We start from the raw sequence: 23384 nt of genomic DNA, 5'->3' as shown, positions 1-23384 counted from the left end.
AAGGGGCTAAAGCCTTATGGAATTCCTGATCAAATAATAATGCTAATGAAAAACACACTGATGTAAATCACAGAGATAAGGGATGTGATAGCAACTCAGTTGTTCCTGCTCTGAAGGAAAAAAAATCCATCCTTTGCTACAGTTTCTGAGGTCTATGAAGCAAGCAGTGGCTTAAACTCTTCTATATTAGTTCCAAGAATGGGTGTGGGGTTATGAAGATACAAAATGCCAGCAGCAGGATGCAGGAGCTGTAGAAATACCTCTGCATTTTAAATTATTTTGAAGAAGTAGAGGAACTCTGGAAAAAGAGCAAAGGTAAGGTTGAATGAAACAGCCACTGCAGACCTCTGCTAAATACAAACTCCGTAGAAAGTGTTTTGAACCACATTAAATGCTGTGCAGGCTTTATAGTTCGTTTTGAGGATGAAAGGTAGAGGTAGTCTAAGGCAGATGACAGTAAATTTCCTTTTATCTGAACTAGTTTAAAAGGATGTTAGTAGGAGGAGGGTCTGAAAAAGTGGTGGAACACCATGGTACGTTGGACATTGCATTGTCACTTCTGTTGATCCATTTGTGTAGGACAGCAGCAAATGGAGTTCAGTGACAGAGAAGAAATTGGAATAAAGTGAATTCTTCCTTGGAACAAAATTAATGCCTAGTGTCATGAGGAGGCAGAATCTAAAAGCACAAGAACCTAAAGAAATAAGACTGCTTCTATAAGACTGTTTCTGTAGATACAGAATAGTAGACTGAGTTTTAAGAGTATCTCATAAGACTTAAGATGTAGCTACTCACCAGCTGCTGAAAGCTTCCTTATGATCTAGAGTAATTATTTTTCCTTCTTCTGTTCTGATTTCATAGTTCAGACTACTTCCCAGGCTCGGGAGGGATAGAATAGAATTAACCAGGTTGGAAAACACCTTTGAGATCAAGTCCAACCTATCACCCAACACCATCTAATCAACTAAACCATGGCACCACAGTTTCTTCTTAAACACCTCCAGTGATGGTGACTCCACCACCTCCCTGGGCAGCACATTCAATGACAAATCTCTCCTTCTGGGAAGAACTTCTTCCTAACATCCAGCCTAAACCTCCCCTGGCACAGCTTGAGACTGTGTTTTCTTGTTCTGGTGGTGGTTGCCTGGGAGAAGAGACCACCCCCCACCTGGCTACAACCTCCCTTCACGTAGTTGTAGACAGCAATAAGGTCTGCCCTGAGCCTGCTCTTCTGCAGGCTAAGCATCCCCAGCTCCTGCATTCTGTGAGAAACTAACTGCTCTGACAGACACACAATTTTGTATCTATTTTTTTTACAGTCCAGGGACAAAGTTAAGATTGTACAGATGTGTAGGATCTCTCTATGCAGCTGATTTGAGAAATAAATGCCCTCTGGCTAAATATCCTTAATGCGTTTCTCTGCAAAAAAGGCATTGCAGGCCTCCCAAATCTAACCAACTTCGGTGACACACAAACCACTACTTATCCTTTAAGTCAAGTCAAATAATAATATTGTGAGTAGTGTTAGATTTTCGTAATAGGATGAGAGGAGATGACCTCAAGTTGCACTGGGGGAGTGTTGGCTGCTGGAATAAACTGCACTGAAAGGGTTCTCAAACCCTGGAATAGGCTCCTCAGACAGGCGATTGAATCCCTCATCTCTGCAGGTGTTTCGAAGATGCAGAGATGTGGTGCTGAGGGACAAAAAAAGGCTTAGATGTGGCACTTGGAGCCATGGTTTAGTTGTCAGGAGGTGCTGGGTGTTAGGTCATAGGTTGGACTTGATGATCTCAGAGGTCTTTTCCAAGCTGGTTGATTCTAGGATTCTATGACACTGTTTAGCACCAGACTTGGTAGAGTTAGATGGTGGTTGGACTTGATCTTAAAGGTCTTTCTCAACTGAAATGATTCTGTGGTTCTGTGGTGTGGATTTTTTTGCCCAAAACAGGAGACTGCCTCTTGAAAGATGCAAGACTGGTTTTTATACTGCCACATGAGCACCTCTTTAACTGCCTGTGTGTTCTTCTTTTACCTTATTTCATACTGAGAAATGATCAGAGAGGAAAGGAGATGTCTCAGTGAATGTGCTGTGTGTTGGATTCCAGAGCTTTTGGAAGGAGGAGGGTGCTAGGTGTAAAGGCAGAAAGAGTATCATCAAGCTTTGAAGTTCCTGTGGGTTTCAGCCTGATGCAGCCAATACATCTGTTTTATACAGCTCTTAGTCAGTGGTGGCTGAAGCTAGTGAAACCGTTGAAATGGTGATGTGCTGGTATTTTGTGCCTTTACACAGTGTCTTCCATAGTGCTGAGTCACAGCAACCAATTCATTTGGTTGTCATTCATTGGGAAGTGTGTGGTAGGTTTGGTTTCAATCCCTCTGAAACTCACAATCCCAAACAGCAGTTGCTTGAAACTGCAAAATCAATTAACATTTTGGTTCATTTGTAAGGTAATTTGTTAGGTTCATGTCTGGGATTTCTTAATGAGAAGAAATGTTGAGAGGTGTGCTTTTACTCCCTTACAAATCACATGTAGGGCAGGTTACAGTGGGAGAAATGTTAGGGTTTATTTGTTTGTTTCTGAAAGATGTTGACTGTTAGATATGGCTTGGTCTTCCAAGAGGCTTTTATTTTTGTGGGGTGGGTTTTTTGTTGTTGTTTGTGTGTTTGTGTGTGGTATGAACCTTACAGAAAGCAAAGAACCTTTCAGCAACAAAGCTGGGGAGGGGTTTGGAGCACAGCCCTGTGAGGAGAGGCTGAGGGAGCTGGGGTTGATTAGCCTGGAGAAGAGAAGGCTCAGAGAAGACCTTACTGCTCTCTCCAACACCCTGAAGGGGGGTTGTAGCCAGGTGGGGGTTGGTCTCTTCTCCCAGGTAACCAGCACCAGAACAAGAGGACACAGTCTCAAGCTGTGCCAGGGTAGGTTTAGGCTGGAGGTTAGGAAGAAGTTCTACACAGAAAGATTTGCCATTGGAATGTGCTGCCCAGGGAGGTGGTGGAGTCCCCATCACTGGAGGTGTTTAAGAGGAGACTGGATGAGGCACTTGGTGCCATGGTTTAGTTGAGCAGATGGTGTTGGGTGATAGGTTGGACTGGATGATCTCTGAGGTCTTTTCCAAGCTGGCTAATTCTGTAGTCTGAGAATGCATTGTGTGTCAGCTCCTTCTGTGAGCGCAGGCAGCGTGTTCTGTAAACTGAGTTGAAATACAAATGAATCTGTGAATCAAAAGAAAAACAGATTACATTTTAGCTTGGCACCCATGAATAACTCCCTCTGGTGTTGAGTGTGGATGGGCATGGCAACCTGAAGTTGTTTTCTTTAAATGTTGGCGTAATCCTGTGCGACTGAAGAGTTTAAGTCCCCATCACTAGCTGCTTTGTTTTATGACTTGTGGGAAGTTCTTTGGTTTCAGGTTAATTGTGAGCTGTGGGGTTATAGAAATCAGAGTGAGGGTTGTGTTTGTTTGTTTGTTTGTTTAAATAGATGTACTGCAGTGGCTTTGGAATAAAAGAATGTTGTGTTTGCAACTCAAATCAGAAAGGTTCAGTAAAAAGATTGAAAGATGTTTTCCTTTTAGGTTAACCTGGCTGTGAGAGTCAGGTGTTTTGCCCTCTTCCTCAAGTTAAAAGCTCTGTGCAGCTTTGTGGTGGGTTGAAGTTTCCCCCCAGCATTAGCTTTGCCAGACCAACTCAGAAGCAAATGAAGCTGTATTTGCAAGCAAGATCTACGCTCTCCAATGGAGTGCAATGAATGTGTACAAAATATGCAGGAGTTACAACATTATACAGATATATACATTTAGCAGACAACATGAAAATCCTGCTAGTTGGAGACCAGGGAAGCCATTCCCCTGCCCCCACCCCCCTGTCCCAAGAGAGAAAGGAGTGGAGAGAAAAAGCAGTGGGTTAGACTTAGCCAAGGCCAGCCAAAGCATGTTCTCTCTCCCGAGCGAAGCAAAACAGCTGAGATCAGAAGAGGAGAGAAGAGAGAATTGTTATGGTACAGCTCCTCTTATTCTAGGTATTTATCCAATGAATTTGTTTAGAATAATCTTTCATTTTCCTTTTTACACCCAAGAGTGAGTCAGCAAGTTTGCAGATGACACCAAGTTGGGAACAGATGTTGGTCAGTTAGAGGGTAGAAAGGCTCTGCAGAGGGACCTCGACCAACTGGACAGATGGGCAGAGTCCAACAGGATGGCATTCAACAAGTCCAAGTGCCAGGGGCTGCACTTTGGCCACAGCAACCCCATGCAGAGCTACAGGCTGGGGTCAGAGTGGCTGAGAGCTGCCAAACAGAGAGGGACCTGGGGGTGCTGATTGACAGCCGCCTAAACATGAGCCTGCAGTGTGCCCAGGTGGCCAAGAGGGCCAATGGCATCCTGGCCTGCATTAGGAATAGTGTGGCCAGCAGGAGCAGGGAGGTCATTGTGCCCCTGTACTCTGCATTGGTTAGGCCACACCTTGAGTCCTGTGTCCAGTTCTGGGCCCCTCAGTTTAAGAAGGACATTGAAACACTTGAAGGTGTCCAGAGAAGGGCAATGAGGCTGGGGAGAGGCCTTGAGCACAGCCCTGTGAGGAGAGGCTGAGGGAGCTGGGGTTGCTTAGCCTGGAGAAGAGGAAGCTCGGGGTGACCTCATTGCCTTCTATAACTACCTGAAAGGTGGTTGTGGCCAGGAAGGGGTTGGTCTCTTCTCCCAGGCAACCAGCACCAGAACAAGGGGACACAGTCTCAAGCTGTGCCAGGGGAGGTTTAGACTCGAGGTGAGGAGAAAGTTCTTCACTGAGCGAGTCGTTCGTCATTGGGATGTGCTGCCCAGGGAGGTGGTGGAGTCACTGTCCCTGGAGGTGTTCAAGAGAGGATTGGACGTGGCACTTGGTGCCATGGTCTAGTCATGAGGTCTGTTGGGACAGGTTGGACTTGATGCTCCTTGGGGTCTCTTCCAACCTTAGTTATACTGTGAGACTGTGATACTGTGATTTGTATTTTTCTACTTTTCTGCTCAAAATCTTTAACTGAATTTGAAAGGCGTAGCCAAAAAACACCACAAACTTTGCAAGCTGTAAATGCTGCCTTGTTAGGTCAAAATGGACCTTTAAAAACCCTGGAACTTCAAATGTCTTGAAAAGTATCTCTGTGATAGTAAATGTATGGTAAAGTGCTAGATACACTGAATGATCTCCCAGGGACCAATGCTGGGCCCCATCCTGTTCAATATCTTTATTGATGATCTGGACAAGGGGATTGAGTCCATCATTAGTGAATTTGCAGATGACACCAAGCTGGGGGCAGGAGCTGATCTGTTAGAGGGTAGGAGGACTCTGCAGAGGGACCTTGCCCAGATGGACAGATGGGCAGAGTCTAAGGGCATGAGATTGAACACATCCAAGTGCCAGGTTCTACACCTTGGCCACAACAACCCCAGGCAGTGCTACAGGCTGGGGTCAGAGTGGCTGGAGAGCAGCCAGGCAGAGAGGGACCTGGGGGTGCTGGTCAATGATAGGCTGAACATGGGCCAGCAGTGTGCCCAGGTGGCCAAGAAGGCCAATGGCATCCTGGCCTGCATCAGGAACAGTGTGGCCAGCAGGAGCAGGGAAATAATTTTGCCCTGTTCTCAGCACTGGTTAGGCCACACCTGGAGTCCTGTGTCCAGTTCTGGGCCCCTCAGTTTAGGAAAGATGTTGAGTTGCTGGAAGGTGTCCAGAGAAGGGCAACAAAGCTGGGGAGGGGTTTGGAACACAGCCCTGTGAGGAGAGGCTGAGGGAGCTGGGGTTGCTTAGCCTGGAGAAAAGGAGGCTCAGGGGAGACCTTCTTGCTGTCTCCAACTCCCTGAAGGGAGGTTGTAGCCAGGTGGGGGTTGGTCTCTTCTCCCAGGCAAGCTGCACCAGAACAAGAGGACACAGTCTCAAGCTGTGACAGGGGAGGTTCAGGCTGGATGTTAGGAAGTAGTTCTACACAAAGAGAGAGATTGGCCATTGGAATGTGCTGCCCAGGGAGGTGGTGGAGTCACCGTCATTGGAGGTGTTCAGGACTTGATAGGGTGCTTGGTGCCATGGGTTAGTTGATTAGGTGGGTTGAATTAGTTGATAGGTTGGACACGATGATCTTGAAGGTCTCTTCCAACCTGGTTTATTCTATTCTATTCTAAATAAGGCAGGTTTGCAACAATATGGAGGTGTGCAGCAACCCCACGAAGAAGTCATCTTCTTAGTCCAATTTTTGGTAGAATGCCCCTGAAAGTCTGCACCCTGTTGAAGGCTACATAAACTATCCATGGTTAGCTCTAACTCTAGCATTATATTTGAAGCTACATTAATCTTGGCTTGGATGTGGACACTTCACCCAGCTGGATGGCTGGACCCACAGAGTGGTGGTGAAGGGACTCAAACCTAGTTGGCAGCTGGTTACAGGTAGTATTCCCCAGGGCCCAATACTGGGCACAGTTCCCTTTAATATCTTTATCAATGAACTGGGCAATGGGATTGAGTAAGTTTGCAGTTGACATTAAGCTGGGAGGGAGTGTTGATCTGCTTGAGGGTAGGAATGCTCTACAGGGGGCCTGGACAGGCTGGATCAATGGCCAAGGCCAATTGTATAAATTTCTACAAGGCTAAATGCCAGGTCCTGTACTTGGGTTACAGTAATCCAGTGGATGCTCCAGCACTGGGGAAGAGCAACTGGAAAGCTGCCCAGCAGAGAAAGCCCTGGGGGTATAGATTGAAAATTGGCTGAAGGTGAGCCAGCATGTGTCCAGGTGGCCAAGAAGGCCAACTGCACCCTGGGCTGTGCCAGGAATTGTGTGAGCAGCAGGAGCAGAGAAATGATCACCTGCCCTGGACTCAGCTGCACTGGTGGGGCCTCACCTTGAGTTCAGTTCAGTTTTGGGGCACTCACTGCAAGAAAGACATTGAGGTGCTGGAGCACATCCAGAGAAAGGCAGTGAAGCTGGTGAAGGGTCTGAAAACAGGTGTAGTGAGGAGCATCTGAAGGAACTGGGGTTGTTTGGTGGAAAGGAAGCTGATGGGAGACCTTGATCTCAACAATTCCCTGAAAGGAGGTTGTTGTGAGATGGGTCTCTTCTCCCTAGGAACAACTAAGAGGACTGGAAGAAATGTTTTCAGGTTGCCCCAGGGGTGGTTTAGGTTGGCTGTTAGAAGAAACTTCTTTCACTGAAAGGGTTCTCAAACCCTGGAATAGTCTTCCCAAGAAGGTGGTTGAATCCCCATCCCTGGAGGTGTTTAAATACTGCAGAGATGTGGTGCTGAGGGAGGTGGTTTAGCACCAGCCTTGGTGGAGTTAGATGATGGTTGGGCTCCATTTCAAAAGTCTTTTACAACTGAAATGTTTCTGTGATTGTATCTTCTGACCTTCTGGATAGCAGAAGGCTGTGGGTCTATTTCATCTTTGTGTGTGTTGGTTACCCTAGGAGTGTGGATCCCTGCTCCTCTGCATAAACTGAGGTTGCTCATCCCTGCTGGTGGTGAACAGCATTCATGCCTAATACTGTAGCTTCACAAAGCCATAGGGAATGAAATTCTCATCATCATTCTGTTTCCTAGCTAGTGCTAGGTTTTGATAGCTCATAGGCAAACCTTACTTTGCAAGTCTTTGCTGTAACTGAATTTTATTGTGCCTATGAGACGTTTCCCAACACCATTTTACAGCCAGAGAAAGTTAAGTGAGGGATATAGAAATTGGCTGTGTTAACCAATAACTTTTTGTAGTTGAATGATTAAATACCCTTTCCTCTGGAGAGCCTGAACTTTACAAAAGTCTGAAGACACCTTCACTTTCACTTTAGAATAGAATAGAATAAACCAGGTTGGAAAAGACCTTTGAGATCATCAAGTCCAACCTATCCCCCAACACCATCTGATCAACTAAACCATGGCAACAAGTGCCTCATCCAGGCTCTTCAAACAGGCTACATCCACCTGGTGGATGTAGTTTCATCTCTCTGGGTTCATGACAAATATAGTGTGTATCTCTAGAGGTTTATCCAGGGGAAAAGCATTAATCCCAGGTGATCATTTTAATTATTCTATGCCCTATGTACTAGTCATGGTTTTATCATGAAGACCTTATGTTGTCTGTCACCTCCAAGAAAGCTGACGGTTTGCTTCCACCAGATTTAAATACTTCTGTTAGCATCCCCAGCCCATTGCATTAGAATTGCCCAAAAAAGCAAATTAGAAGGGCTTTGCACAATCTGTGCTTCATGGGGAGAAAATAACAACCCCACAAACAGATTGCTGACCAGAATAGAATAGAATAAACCAGGTTGGAAAAGACCTTCAAGATCATCACATCCAACCTATCATCCACCACCACCGTATCAGCTAAACCACGGCACCAAGCACCCCATCAAGTCTCCTCCTGAACACCTCCAGTGATGGTGACTCCACCACCTCCCTGGGCAGCCCATTCCAACAGCCAATCACTCTCTCTGTGTAGAACTTCTTCCTAACCTCCAGCCTAAACCTACCCTGTCACAGCTTGAGACTGTGTCCTCTTGTTCTGGTGCTGGTTGCTTGGGAGAAGAGACCAACCCCCACCTGGCTACAACCTCCCTTCAGGGAGTTGTAGACAGCAAGAAGGTCTCCCTTGAGCCTCCTCTTCTCCAGGCTAAGCAACCCCAGCTCCCTCAGCCTCTCCTCACAGGGCTGTGCTCCAGACCCCTCCCCAGCTTTGTTGCCCTTCTCTGGACACCTTCCAGCAACTCAACATCTTTCCTAAACTGAGGGGCCCAGAACTGGACACAGGACTCAAGGTGTGGCCTAACCAATGCTGGGTACAGGGGCACAATGACTTCCCTGCTCCTGCTGGCCACACTGTTCCTGATGCAGGCCAGGATGCCATTGGCCCTCCTGGCTGCCTGGGCACACTGCAGGCTAATGTTCAGCCTACCATCGACCAGCACCCCCAGGTCCCTTTCTGCCTGGCCATGCTCCAGCCACTCTGACCCCAGCCTGTAGCTCTGCAAGGGGTTGTTGTGGCCAGTGTGCAGAACCCAGCACTTGGATGTGTTCAATCTCGTACCTAAAGGTTGCATTTGCAGGGTGTGTGTTGATGAGAGGAATTGAATGCCCAGGTGCTGCTTTCAGGGTAGTCCTTCAGGCTGTAGGTTTTCTCAGCTCTCACTAAGAGCATCAGAAGATGATGTATGCTGTGATCAGTGAATTGCTTAAACATCTGTCCAGGCTGTGCTGGAGATACTTGGCTTACTGTCAAGAAGCATGGTTATGAGGAAACTTCAATTCTCTGGAAGGTCCAGATTCCATTTATGGCAGATCCAGTAAACAAAACTCTCCATGGAAGTAAGGGTTTTGTAGCAGAGCTGAACCATTTCTCATCTTGAGTAATTCCAGCTTCTCTAGCTGCTCAGGGTTCATCTTGGCAGAGTTTTCAACATGAGTTGTCCTCTCAGGGCTGACAGTGCCTCTTGTATCTTCTCAGTGTCGCTCTGGCAGGAGAGACAGCAGTTTGACAATACAATTGAACTCAAAAGTATGCCCTTAGTGAGTACTTTCCTTCTGAAAACTGCCTGTTGTTAGGTAGGAAACATAAACTGCTTGTATGTCAGATCATGACTCTTCAAGATCATTTTTTCTGCTCTTCAGCCTCCTTGTCTGCCTTCATTTTCAAATCTTCCTGCTATAATACATTTCCATTGGAAGGTAGAATTTCTTGTGGTCATCCTCCCCTTCCTCCCCTTCCTCCCCTTCCTCCCCTTCCTCCCCTTCCTCCCCTTCCTCCCCTTCCTCCCCTTCCTCCCTTCCTCCCCTTCCTCCCCTTCCTCCCCTTCCTCCCCTTCCTCCCCTTCCTCCCCTTCCTCCCCTTCCTCCCCTTCCTCCCCTTCCTCCCCTTCCTCCCCTTCCTCCCCTTCCTCCCCTTCCTCCCCTTCCTCCCCTTCCTCCCCTTCCTCCCCTTCCTCCCCTTCCTCCCCTTCCTCCCCTTCCTCCCCTTCCTCCCCTTCCTCCCCTTCCTCCCCTTCCTCCCCTTCCTCCCCTTCCTCCCCTTCCTCCCCTTCCTCCCCTTCCTCCCCTTCCTCCCCTTCCTCCCCTTCCTCCCCTTCCTCCCCTTCCTCCCCTTCCTCCCCTTCCTCCCCTTCCTCCCCTTCCTCCCCTTCCTCCCCTTCCTCCCCTTCCTCCCCTTCCTCCCCTTCCTCCCCTTCCTCCCCTTCCTCCCCTTCCTCCCCTTCCTCCCCTTCCTCCCCTTCCTCCCCTTCCTCCCCTTCCTCCCCTTCCTCCCCTTCCTCCCCTTCCTCCCCTTCCTCCCCTTCCTCCCCTTCCTCCCCTTCCTCCCCTTCCTCCCCTTCCTCCCCTTCCTCCCCTTCCTCCCCTTCCTCCCCTTCCTCCCCTTCCTCCCCTTCCTCCCCTTCCTCCCCTTCCTCCCCTTCCTCCCCTTCCTCCCCTTCCTCCCCTTCCTCCCCTTCCTCCCCTTCCTCCCCTTCCTCCCCTTCCTCCCCTTCCTCCCCTTCCTCCCCTTCCTCCCCTTCCTCCCCTTCCTCCCCTTCCTCCCCTTCCTCCCCTTCCTCCCCTTCCTCCCCTTCCTCCCCTTCCTCCCCTTCCTCCCCTTCCTCCCCTTCCTCCCCTTCCTCCCCTTCCTCCCCTTCCTCCCCTTCCTCCCCTTCCTCCCCTTCCTCCCCTTCCTCCCCTTCCTCCCCTTCCTCCCCTTCCTCCCCTTCCTCCCCTTCCTCCCCTTCCTCCCCTTCCTCCCCTTCCTCCCCTTCCTCCCCTTCCTCCCCTTCCTCCCCTTCCTCCCCTTCCTCCCCTTCCTCCCCTTCCTCCCCTTCCTCCCCTTCCTCCCCTTCCTCCCCTTCCTCCCCTTCCTCCCCTTCCTCCCCTTCCTCCCCTTCCTCCCCTTCCTCCCCTTCCTCCCCTTCCTCCCCTTCCTCCCCTTCCTCCCCTTCCTCCCCCCCCCCCCCTAATTCCAACGAAGGGAAACTTGTCTCTCATAGTCCTTGATATCAACAGTACACCTGGTAATCTTAGTGTCAGTCATCTACATTGTACATACACCACTGTGTAGGTCTTGATTTGTAAGGCCTGTATTTTTACATCTTGGTACATCTGATGGATGGAATATCCAAGGGTGTTGGTCACATGGCATTCCTTCTGGAAAAGCCCTGAAGTCTAGTTATGTCTCATTTAAGATGGCAGGGAGTTCATTTTTTCTCCTATCTGAATAAAATAGAGTAGACCAGGTTGGAAAAGACCTTTGAGGTCATCAAGTCCAACCCATCACCCAACACCATCTGATCAACTCAACCATGGCACCAAGACCCATCCAGTCTCTTCCTAAATACCTCCAGTGATGGTGACTCCACCACCTCCCTGGGCAGCACATTCCAATGGCCAATCTCTCTTGCTGGGAAGAACTTCTTCCTAACATCCAGCCTGAACCTCCCCTGGCACAGCTTGAGACTGTGTCCTCTTGTTCTGGTGCTGCTTACCTGGGAGAAGAGACCAACCCCCACCTGGCTACAGCCTCCCTTCGGGGAGTTGGAGACAGCAATGAGGTCTGCCCTGAGCCTCCTCTTCTGCAGGCTAAGCAACCCCAGCTCCCTCAGCCTCTCCTCACAGGGCTGTGCTCAAGGCCTCTCCCCAGCCTTGTTGCCCTTCTCTGGACACCTTCAAGTGTCTCAATGTCCTTCTTAAACTGAGGTGCCCAGAACTGGACACAGGACTCAAGGTGTGGCCTAACCAATGCAGAGTACAGGGCACAATGACTTCCCTGCTCCTGCTGGCCACACTGTTCCTGATGCAGGCCAGGATGCCATTGGCCCTCTTGGCCAGCTGGGCACACTGCTGGCTCAAAGATGATTGCCTGGGACAAGTTAGGCCGTTGCAGTAACTGCCTGTTTCCCAGAGCCTCTGAATTTCTTTGGCTTGATGAGCAAGGATAAATGCAGTCCTTTCCTTTTCTCCTAGGAATGTGTGCTCCGAACACCCTCACATTTGTAGTGTGCTTGTCTTGCTCAGTGAAAAAACAGCAGCACCACAATTTCCTTAGGGAAGTGCAAACATTGAGGAGTAGGCAATGGAGTTGATTTTCCTAAAAATAGTTTTTCCTGGCAGCCAAAGTGAGGGGCAAGTGCTGCACAGAGTTTTGAGTTGTGCTGTACTGAATACCAAAGGCTACACCAGGAAAAATCCTTGCCAGCACGTTTCATCTGCAGATGGAAGTGGGCCAAAAATGTGGCAAATGCTGTGCTATCTTTAGGAATGAAAAAATGGGTAGAGTGTTCCCATGACAACCATCACTGGGTTTGATCATTAATTTTGATAGTGCAGAGCAGGTCCAGAGTTTGCTCTTTGCTATGAAGAAATTACGGTGGGGGGGATTTAAAGTGACCACTGAATGCTTTTCAGTTGAGCCACAACAAAGTTACTGAACATGAGTGAGGCAACTCAGACTTGGTTTGCCTTTCCTAGGCAAAAGGCTGCAGCTTGGAAAATGAAAGGAGGAGATCACAGCCAGGTTTCAGAAGTGTGAATTGGATGATTAGGCAGTGAGGTGAACTGGAAACTCTCTGAATGACAGAGCTCATAGAGTTATGGTCAGTGGGGTAGAATCTAGTTGGAGACCCTTGGCTGCTGGTGTTCCCCAGGGGATCAGTACTGGGTCCAGGCTTCTTTGGTATCCTCATCAATAACCTGGATGAAGAAACAGTGTGCTCAAGGCAAGTCTTCTACTGATGATGCAGTGCTGGGAGGAGTGGCTGACACCCTGCCAGGCTGTGCTGCCATTCAGTGGGACCTGGACAGACTGGAGAGTTGGGCAGAGGGGAACCTCATGAGCTTCAATAATGGCAAGTGTAGAGTCCTGCACCTAGGGAAGATTGTGCCCCAGTACAGTTTTGGGTCTGACCTGCTAGAGAGCAGTTCTGGGAATTCTGGTGGGCAGCAGGTTGACTATCAGCCAGCAATGTGCCCTTGCAGCCAAGAAGGCCAGTGGCATCCTGGGATGCATTCAGAAGTGTGGCCAACAGGTTGAGGGAGGTTCTCTTTCCTCCTGGAGCTGTTCAAGAGGGGATGGGACATGGCACTTGGTGCCATGGTCTAATAGTCATGAGGTCTTGGGTGACGGGTTGGACTTGGTGATCTTTGAGGTCTTTTCCAACCTTGTTGATTCTATGATTCTACTCTGCTCTGCTGAGGCTGCACCTGGGGTAGTGTCCAGTTCTGGGCTCCCCAGGAGAAGGAACTAGTGGAGAGAATCCAGTAGAGATCACTCAGATAAGGGGGCTGGAGCATCTGTCTTCTTAGAAAGGCTAGGAGAGCTGGACCTGCTTAGTCAGGAGAACAACAGACTGAGGGGGAACCTCATTAGTGCTTATCAGAATCAAAAGAATGAATGTCAGAAGGATGGAGCCAGACCCTTGCCATTCACTGAGATTTATTGCAAACAATCCTTGGAAGACTGGAACAACTAGCTTAGGATTGTTGTATTTTCAATCCTAAATAAGTAGTTTGCCCACACTGAATAAATCTAAAGATGCTAGCAGTAGGTCCATGGAATCATAGAATCAACAAGGTTGGAAAAGACCTCAAAGATCATTGAGTCCAACCTGTCACCCAACACCTCAGGACTACTAGACCATGGCACCAAGTGCTACATCCAATCACCTCTTAAACACCTCCAGGGACAGTGACTCCACCACCTCCCTGGGCAGCACATTCCAATGGCCAATCTCTCTTGCTGGGAAGAACTTTCTCCTCACCTCCAGCCTAAACCTCCCCTGGCACAGCTTCAGACTGTGTCCTCTTGTTCTGGTGCTGCTTGCCTGGGAGAAGAGACCAACCCCCACCTGGCTACAGCCTCCCTTCAGGGAGTTGGAGAGAGGAATGAGGTCTCCCCTGAGCCTCCTCTTCTCCAGGCTAAGCAACCCCAGCTCCCTCAGCCTCTCCTCACAGGGCTTGTGCCTGAGGCCTCTCCCCAGCCTCATTGCCGTTCTCTGGACACCTTCCAGCATCTCAACATCTTTCCTAAACAGAGGTGCCCAGAACTGGACACAGGACTCAAGGTGTGGCTTAACCAGTGCTGAGTACAGGGCATAGTGACTTCCCTGCTCCTGCTGGCCACACTGTTCCTGATGCAGGCCAGGATGCCATTGGCCTTCTTGGCCACCTGGGCACACTGCTGGCTCATGTTCAGCTTACTGTCAACCAGCACCCCCAGGTCCCTTTCTGCCTGGCTGCTCTCAGCCACTCTGACCCCAGCCTGTAGTTCTGCCTGGGATTGTTGTGGCCAAAGTGCAGCACCTGGCGCTTGGCTTTGTTGAATGCCATCCTGTTGGACTCTGCCCATCTGTCCAGCCTGTCAAGGTCCCACTCCAGAGCCCTTCTGCCCTCTAACAGATCAACATCTGCTCCCAACTTGGTGCCATCTGCAAATTTACTGATGCAGGACTCACCCCCCCACCCCTCCCCGGATGGGGCTCTGATCCCTGGGGGACACCACTAGTAAAGCCACATGAAGTCCTGGCTTTGATCATTGGATAACAGGTTGGAATGATGATCTTTGAGGTCTCTTCCAACCTTGGTGATACTGTGATAATTACTTTTGTGGTAGTTTTGGGATCCAGTAAAAGAATGATGAAGGAAGAATTGATTTTCTATGAACTTCTGAGGATACAGCAAAAGCTGCTTTTAGAAAATCACTTAGGTGGCAGTGACACAGGCTAGGTAGGCAGCTATGGACAATGGATATGTGGCTATGCACTGGGATTTATATTTCTACTACCAGCAGGGGACTGCTGTGAAATAAACTCTTGCACTCATGACTTGGTAATTTCTGAGTGGTGAAGGTAGTTTAGTTTTTCCCCTTTAATGGAAGCCCCTGCCTTCCCAGTCATTTGGCAGTGGGAATCTGTAGCAAGGCTTTACTGCCAGGTAAAGCACAGTAGACACAGAGGGATTTTGACTATGTAGATTATTCAGAAGGTAGAAGAAGGGGTTAGTCAGCAAGATGAGCTATGTTGATGAGAGGGAATGGCCTCAAGATTCCACCAGTGGAGGTTTAGGTTGGCTGTTAGAAGCAATGTCTTCACTGAAAGGGTTCTCAACCATTGAACAGGTTGCCCAGGGAGGTGGTTGCATCCCCATCCCTGGAGGTGTTGGGGAGATGCAGAGATGTGGTGCTTAGGGATGTGAATCTATAGTTAGCACCAGACTTGGTAGAGTTAGATGAGGGTTGAACTTGACAGCTCATAGGTAGAGGAGTTGAGGTAAAGTCAGAAGATTCAAGTGAATCCTCTGCCTGTATTTTCAGTAAATGAAATGACACAGAGGAGCAGGAGAGCTCTCAGAGGAAAAGGAAAATTACTACTTAAAGCCAGAAGCAAACTTAGTTGAAAGAAATGAACACAGAAGGTGGGAGATGGAGGGAACCCAGGAGAATCTACAACAAGCACAAATGTGTAAACAAAACGTGCTAATGATGTTGTTGGATGGTGTCATTGATGTTTGGAAACACTGGGACATCATCCAAAGAGTACCTGTACTAAAAGTGAGGTGATACTCAGTATTACATGAAGATGTGCCCTGTCAGGGGGTTATTGACATTCAGAACTTGTGGGGGCTGAAAGTGAAGCTATGAAATGACTGCAGGAGCTGTCAAAGTCCTGAAATCCCAAGTATAGGCCAGTGCAGGCTTTTGAGTTTGAGATCTTGGCTGGGCCCACATGTGCCCATGTTCATTCATGTTCAAGGGCAGATGAGCTAGAGTGGCCTCATTGTCCTCTTGGGCATGTCTTTTTTAGCTGGAGGTTGTCTGACCAACCTGATCTCCTTCTGTGCCCAGGTGACTGCCTGGTGGATGTGGGGCAGGCTGTGGATGTAGTCTGCCTGGACTTCAGCAAGGCCTTTGACACCATCCCCCACAGCAAACTCCTGGCCAAGCTGTCAGCCCCTGGCTTGGACAGCAGCACTCTGAGCTGGGTTAGGAACTGGCTGGAGGCTGAGCCCAGAGAGTGGTGGTGAATGGTGCCACAGGCAGCCAGGCACTAGTGGTGTGCCCCAGGGATCAGTGCTGGGCCCCATCCTGTTCAATATCTTTATTGATGATCTGGATGAGGGCATTGAGTCCATCATCAGTAAATTTGCAGATGACACCAAGTTGGAGGCAGGAGTTGATCTGCTAGAGGGTAGGAGAGCTCTGGTGAGGGACCTTGACAGGCTGGACAGATGGGCAGAGTCCAAGGGCAGGAGATTGAACACATCCAAGTGCCGGGTTCTGCACATTGGCCACAGCAACCCCAGGCAGAGCTACAGGCTGGGGTCAGAGTGGCTGGAGAGCAGCCAGGCAGAAAAGTGGTACTGGGGGTAGTGGTTGATAGTAGGTTGAACATGAGCCAGCAGTGTGTCCAGGTGGCCAAGAAGGCCAAGGGCATCCTGGCCTGCATCAGGAACAGTGTGGCCAGCAGGAGCAGGGAAGTCATTGTGCCCTGTACACAGCACTGCTTAGGCCACACCTGTGTCTAGTTCTGGGCCCCTCAGTTTAGGAAAGATGTTGAGATGCTGGAAGGTGTCCAAAGAAGGGCAACAAGGCTGGGGAGAGGCCTTGAGCACAGCCCTGTGAGGAGAGGCTGAGGGAGCTGGGGTTGCTTAGCCTGGAGAAGAGGAGGCTCAGGGGTGACCTCATTGCTGTCTCCAACTCCCTGAAGGGAGACTGTAGCCAGGTGGGGGTTGGTCTCTTCTCCCAGGCAACCAGCACCAGAACAAGAGGACACAGTCTGAAGCTGTGCCAGGGGAGGTTCAGGCTGGATGTTAGGAAGAAGTTCTTCCCAGACAGAGAGATTGGCCATTGGAATGTGCTGCCCAGGGAGGTGGTGGAGTCACCATCCCTGGAGGTGTTTAGGAAGAGCCTGGCTGAGGCACTTGGTGCCATGGTTTAGTTGATCAGATGGTGTTGGGTGAGAGGTTGGACTTGATGACCTCAAAGGTCTCTTCCAACCTGGTTAATTCCATTCTGTTCCGTTCTGCTCTATTTGAGTTTGTTTTGCTAATTGTAAAATGTAGCAGATATTTGTGTGAAAATCATTTAGAAACCAAAGAAATTTTGTACTCCAAGTATTTGTTAGCCTGGACTTCTTTTGACATTTGCTGCCTGTCTGGGGCAGCCCTGGTTATATGTTTAGTCCCCAGGTAGTAGTCACACTAAAAAGTGGAAGAAAATGTTATTGCCGAGCATGTTGCAGGAAATGTGAACACTTCAGACACTGGAATACAGGACAAAAGAAGTCTCCAGGCTGTTAAGAGTGATAGAGGGAGCTTCTGGCATTCCAGGCTCTCTTTGTAGAGCCTTTATTGTTAAAAAGCCATTTCAGGAAGAGCCTTTTCAGCAGAGTGGACCTGCTGAATTTCTTACCTACATGCTCAGGGGGTTTTTTTTGTTGCCCTCAGTGATCAGCTGGTGTTGAACACAGTAGCTTCATGCCCTTTGAGTTTAATTTCATCTGGGACAGCACAATAGCACTTGAAGTGATGACTGAACTGTCCTCTGTGAAAGTGAGTTTAGATCATCAGAATTCTTGCATGGTTGTCAGGGAGCAGCAACTTAAGAGAGGCTCTAACAAGAAGCCCATTTGGGTGTCCTTTTTAGTGTCTTTAACCTCCTTTCAGTTAGCACAAAGAATTGAGAGTGGACTTGGTTATACTTTTGATGTATTTTAAGTAGGAAACTTAAGCTCTGGAGAGGCTGTATGCACTCATGTTGCTCCATTTTTAAAGTGCTCAGGAGATCATCTGTCACCTTGTGAGTCTCTGCCTATGGAATTGAGGTGGGTGGCATATTTAATAGAAAACATTGGGGCATCTGAAAGAGACCTTTAAAAGCTCTGTAAGGCACATAAAGAGTAACACCAGGTTTCTAGATTCTGTATTGCAAAGTTGCACAGGCCCAGCTGGAACTGAAGCTGGCCACCTCTGTGAAAGACAGTAAAAAGCAATTTTACAAACATATCAACACTAAAAAGAAGGGCAAGAAGAACCTGCACTCCTTACTGGACCTGCAGGGGAACACGGTGACTGAAGATGAGGAAAAGGCTGAGGTCCTGAACACCTTCTTTGCCTCAGTGTTTAACAGCAAGGTAGGAGTTCAGGACGAGTGGCCTCCTGAGCTGGGTAATAGGGCTGGGGAGCAGTGTGATGCCCCAGAAATCCATGAGGAATTAGTTGGGGACCTGCTGAGCCACTTGGACACTCACAAGTCCATGGGACTGGATGGGATCCATCCCAGGGTGCTGAGAGAGCTGGCAGATGAGCTGGCCAAGCTGCTCTCCATCATTTTCCTCCAGTCCTGGCTCACTGGAGAGGTCCCAGGTGACTGAAACTGGCCAATGTGGTCCCCATCCACAAGAAGGGACGGATGGAGGAACCTGGAAACTCCAGGCCTGGCAGCCTGACCTCAGTGCCAGGGAAAGTGATGGAGCAGATTATCCTGGGGGCAATAACTGCACCTGAAGGATGGCCAAGGGCTCAGGCCCAGCCAGCATGGATGTAGGAAGGGCAGGTCCTGCCTCTCCAACCTGATCTCCTTCTATGATCAGGTGACTGTCTGGTGGACGTGGGGAGGCCTGTGGATGTGGTCTGCCTTCAGCAAGGCCTTTGACACCGTCCCCCACAGTAAACTGCTGGCTAAGCTGTCAGCCCCTGGCTTGGACAGCAAACCTCTGAGCTGGGTTAGGAACTGGCTGGAGGCTGAGCCCAGAGAGTGGTGGTGAATGGTGCCACATCCGGCTGGCAGCCAGGCACCAGTGGCGTCCCCCAGGGATCAGTGCTGGCCCCCATCCTCTTCAACATCTTCACTGATGATCTGGATGAGGGGGTTGAGTCAGTCATCAGCAAGTTTGCAGATGACACCAAGTTGGGAACAGATGTTAGTCAGTTAGAGGGTAGAAAGGCTCTGCAGAGGGACCTTGACCGACTGGACAGATGGGCAGAGTCCAACAGGATGGCATTCAACAAATCCAAGTGCCAGGTGCTGCACTTTGGCCATGGCAACCCCATGCAGAGCTACAGGCTGGGGTCAGAGTGGCTGAGAGCTGCCAAACAGAGAGGGACCTGGGGGTGCTGATTGACACCCGCCTGAACATGAGCCAGCAGTGTGCCCAGGTGGCCAAGAGGCCCAATGGCATCCTGGCCTGCATTAGGAATAGTGTGGCCAGCAGGAGCAGGGAGGTCATTGTGCCCCTGGACTCTGCATTGGTTAGGCCACATCTTGAGTCCTGTGTCCAGTTCTGGGCCCCTCAGTTTAGGAAGGACATTGAGACACTTGAATGTGTCCAGAGAAGGGCAACAAGGCTGGGGAGAGGCCTTGAGCACAGCCCTGTGAGGAGAGGCTGAGGGAGCTGGGGTTGCTTAGCCTGGAGAAGAGAAGGATCAGGGGTGACCTCATTGCCCTCTATAACTACCTGAAAGGTGGTTGTAGCCAGGAAGGGGTTGGTCTCTTCTCCCAGGCAACCAGCACCAGAACAAGAGGACACAGTCTCAAGCTGTGCCAGGGGAGGTTTAGACTTGAGGTGAGGAAAAAGTTCTTCACCGAGCGAGTCGTTCGTCATTGGGATGTGCTGCCCAGGGAGGTGGTGGAGTCACCGTCCCTGGAGGTGTTCAAGGGGAGATTGGACGTGGCACTTGGTGCCATGGTCTAGTTGTGAGGTCTGTTGGAACAGGTTGGACTTGATGATCCTTGGGGTCTCTTCAAACCTTGGTTATACTGTGAGACTGTGATATTTAGGCTGCAGGTGACACTAAGGTGGGAGGGAGTGGGTGTTGAGCTGCTTGAAGGTAGACTAGAATATAGAATAGAATACATATAGAATAAACCAGGTTGGAAGAGACCTTCAAGATCATCGCGTCCAACCCATCAACCAATCCAACACCGCCCAAACAACTAACCCATGGCACCAAGCACCCCATCAAGTCTTCTCCTGCACACCTCCAGTGATGGTGACTCCACCACCTCCCCAGGCAGCCCATTCCAATGGGCAATCACTCTCTCTGTATAGAACTTTTTCCTAACATCCAGCCTGAACCTCCCCTGGCGCAGCCTGAGACTGTGTCCTCTTGTTCTGGTACTGCTTGCCTGGGAGAAGAGACCAACATCCATCTGTCTACAACCTCCCTTCAGGTAGTTGTAGAGAGTAATAAGGTCACCCCTGAGTCTCCTCTTCTCCAGGCTAAGCAACCCCAGCTCCCTCAGCCTCTCCTCGTAGGGCTTATGTTCCAAACCCCTCACCAACTTTGTTGCTCTTCTCTGGACTCGTTCCAGCAAGTCAACCTCCTTCCTAAACTGAGGGGCCCAGAACTGGACACAGGACTCAAGGTGTGGCCTAACCAGTGCAGTGTACAGGGGCAGAATGACCTCCCTGCTCCTGCTGGCCACACTGTTCCTGATGCAGGCCAGGATGCCATTGGCCCTCTTAGCTGCCTGGGCACACTGCAGGCTCATGTTCAGTCTACCATCAATCAGCACCCCCAGGTTGGAAGGCTCTACAGAGGGACGTGGAGAGGCTGAGTCAATGGGCCAATGCCAGTGAGATGAGATGCAGCAGGGCCTGCACCTGGTTCACAACCATCTCATGTAGTCTCCAGGCTTGGGGCAGAGTGGCTGGAAAGCTGCCCAGCAGAGAAAGCTGTGGGATTTTGATCAGCAGCTGGTACAGCATGAGCCATGATGAGCCCAGGTGGCCAAGAAGGCCTCCTGGCATATGGCAGGAATAGTGTGACCAGCAGAGTCAGGGAAGTGATTGTCCCCCTGTAGTCAGCACTTGTGAGGCCACACCTTGAGTCCTGTGTTCAGTTTTGGGGCCCTTGCTATGAGAAAGGCATTGAGGTGCTGGAGCATGTCCAGGGAAAGGCAGTGGAGCTGGTGAAGTCTGGAGCACAGGTCTTGTGAGGAGCAGCTGAGGGAACTGGGGTTGGTCAGTGTGGAGAAGAGGAGGCTGAAGACATACCTTGCTCTCTCCAATTCTCTGAAAGGTGGTTGTGGTGAAGTGGGTGTTGGTCTCTTCCTCCTAGAAAGAAGGGATAGGACATGAGGAAATGGCTTCAAGTTGGACCAGAGGAGGTTTAGATTAGGTATTTGAAGAAACTTCTTCATTGAAAGGGTTCTCAAACCCTGGAATAGGTTCCCTGGGCAGGTAGTTTAATCCTTGTCTCTGTAGGTGTTTAAGAGGCAGAGATGTGGTGCTGAGGGACATGGTTTAGCACCAGCCCTGGTAGAGTTAGATAATGGTTGGACTTCATGGCCAAAACTGTTCTGTGCTTCTGCATCTGTATGAAGATGTACAGGCTGCCCAGGGAGGCTGTGGAGTCTCCCTCTCCTGAGATACTCAAAACTTGCCTGGATGTCTCCCTGTGTGATCTGGTGTGGGTGATCCTGCTCTGGCAAGGGGGTGGACTGGATGATCTTTCAAGGTTCCTTCCAGCCCCTGAAGTTCTGTGATTCTGTGATGCATGGAAATGCAGTTGTGTTTAGAACCCATTTGGTACTTAAAGCAGGGGATGTAAGGGAAAAAGTAGCAGCAGAATAGAGTGCTAAGAACAGACCCACAGAGCATTGATTTGAGGGGTGGTGGTCTCTCCACGTGTTTCAAAGCTGTTGTTGCTTTATGCTAAGTAACACTAAAGTGCAACATTGCTTATGAAAACAAAGAACCTTACAGCAACAAAGCTGGGGAGGGGTCTGGAGCACAGCCCTGTGAGGAGAGGCTGAGGGAGCTGGGGTTGCTTAGCCTGGAGAAGAGGAGGCTCAGGGGAGACCTTCTTGCTGTCTACAACTCCGTGAAGGGAGGTTGTAGCCAGGTGGGGGTTGGTCTCTTCTCCCAGGCAACCAGCACCAGAACAAGAGGACACAGTCTCAAGCTGTGCCAGGGGAGGTTCAGACTGGATGTTAGGAAGAAATTCTACACAGAGAGAGAGAGATTGGCCATTGGAATGTGCTGCCCAGGGAGGTGGTGGAGTCACCATCACTGGAGGTGTTTAAGAGGGGATTGGATGTGGCACTTGAAGCCATGGCTTAGTTAGTCATGAGGTGTTGGGTGGTAGGTTGGACTTGATGATCTTGAAGGTCTTTTCCAACCTGGTTAATTCTGTATTCTGAAAATGTGGTGATCATGGTTAGCTGTAACTGCTGATCCAAGGCATTACATAAGGCAGGGCAGTACCTTGAAATCATAGACCTAAAAAGGCCCTTCTCCATGAAGAGTGGCAGGATTAGAGGCTCGGCATAGGAAGAAGGGAAAGAACAGCACTGCCTTCTTTGCAGGAGTCAGTGTTTTCCATGATTAAACCTTCCTCACCTCTTTCTCTCTTTCACTTCTTTCTCTCTTCCATGTTTCTTGTAGCCTTTGTCTGGGTAGGTAGGAAACTCAAGAGTTGTGTTAACTTAAAATGTGGGTCTGTGGTGCGAGAGAGATCCTCTGCTGACTGGCAAAGTGACTTAAGCTCAAAAGCAGCTAAGACCCTTTCACTTTGGAGGGAATATAATTAATTGGGCTAATTCCCTGTGTGGAGAAAAGTCAGTATGGCTTAGTGCAGTTTTCATTTTAGCCTAGGCTGTATGCTCTGCCTTACAGATACCAGTAGAGAGTAAAACAGAAGTTTGTTGGTCTGACACTGCACACTGCAGTGACAATTCTGTGCAGTTTTGCTTTCCACCTTCTGTTGGTGGAAGTCAGGTGTTGGCATACAGGAGGGCATGGTGGGAAGTGCATGGTTACAGAGATGAAGAGATGGAGACAGGCTGTGGAATGGGGTGTTGCTGCAGAGTAACTCCTGTCCAACTCCTCTGTTTCGTTGCATGACAAAGGAATCATGACCACCTCAGGAAAAGAGAATTTCCGACTGAAGAGCTACAAGAACAAGTCCCTGAACCCCGACGAGATGCGGCGCAGGCGGGAGGAAGAAGGTCTGCAGCTCCGGAAGCAAAAGAGAGAGGAGCAGGTACTGTGCTGCAGTTGCAATAACTCCAGTAACCACTCCTTGACAAGTCTTGTCTTGCACTGATTCTGGTTCTTGGCTACTCCCAAGCCCCTTCTTAGTTGTTTGTGCCCTGCCGTGTTCGTACACGGTGAGCCTGAAACCAGGGACAGTTGCAGACTCTGCTTCCTTTTCTCTAGGCTCTTCATGAGTGCCACTCATGCTCTTGAGTGTAAGATTGGCCAGAGTAGCTGAAAGGTCTAAAAAATGCTGTCTGACCTTGCACTGAAGGTGACTGAGGATCTGTTTTGTTTTTGGTCTCTGGTTTGATCTGGGATGTTTTGCTGTCTGGCTTGTGGTGGCTCTGATGTCTGTTCAAAAAAGCTGGGGTGAAATGAACAGAAACATTGCAGCTACAACAGGAGGAGGAGGAACTCTGACCAAGTCTTTCTATGTTACC

At 49.6% G+C, this 23384-nt stretch overlaps 1 protein-coding gene across 1 annotated transcript in view; it reads left to right on the top strand.

Annotated features, from left to right (window-relative positions):
• Positions 1–23384, top strand: part of KPNA1 (karyopherin subunit alpha 1) — an 80327-nt gene that overhangs the window by 3710 nt on the left and 53233 nt on the right. Inside the window, exon 2 of the mRNA XM_054163827.1 lies at positions 22815–22948. Coding sequence (XP_054019802.1) covers positions 22820–22948 — 129 coding nt within the window. The 5' untranslated portion in view covers positions 22815–22819. The remainder of the gene's footprint in view (positions 1–22814; positions 22949–23384) is intronic.

The sequence above is a fragment of the Dryobates pubescens genome, chromosome 8 (assembly GCF_014839835.1).
Source record: "Dryobates pubescens isolate bDryPub1 chromosome 8, bDryPub1.pri, whole genome shotgun sequence".
NCBI classification, from domain to species: Eukaryota; Metazoa; Chordata; class Aves; order Piciformes; family Picidae; genus Dryobates; species Dryobates pubescens.
Note: the sequence above shows the minus strand (reverse complement) of the source record. Positions and strands in the feature narration are given on the sequence as shown.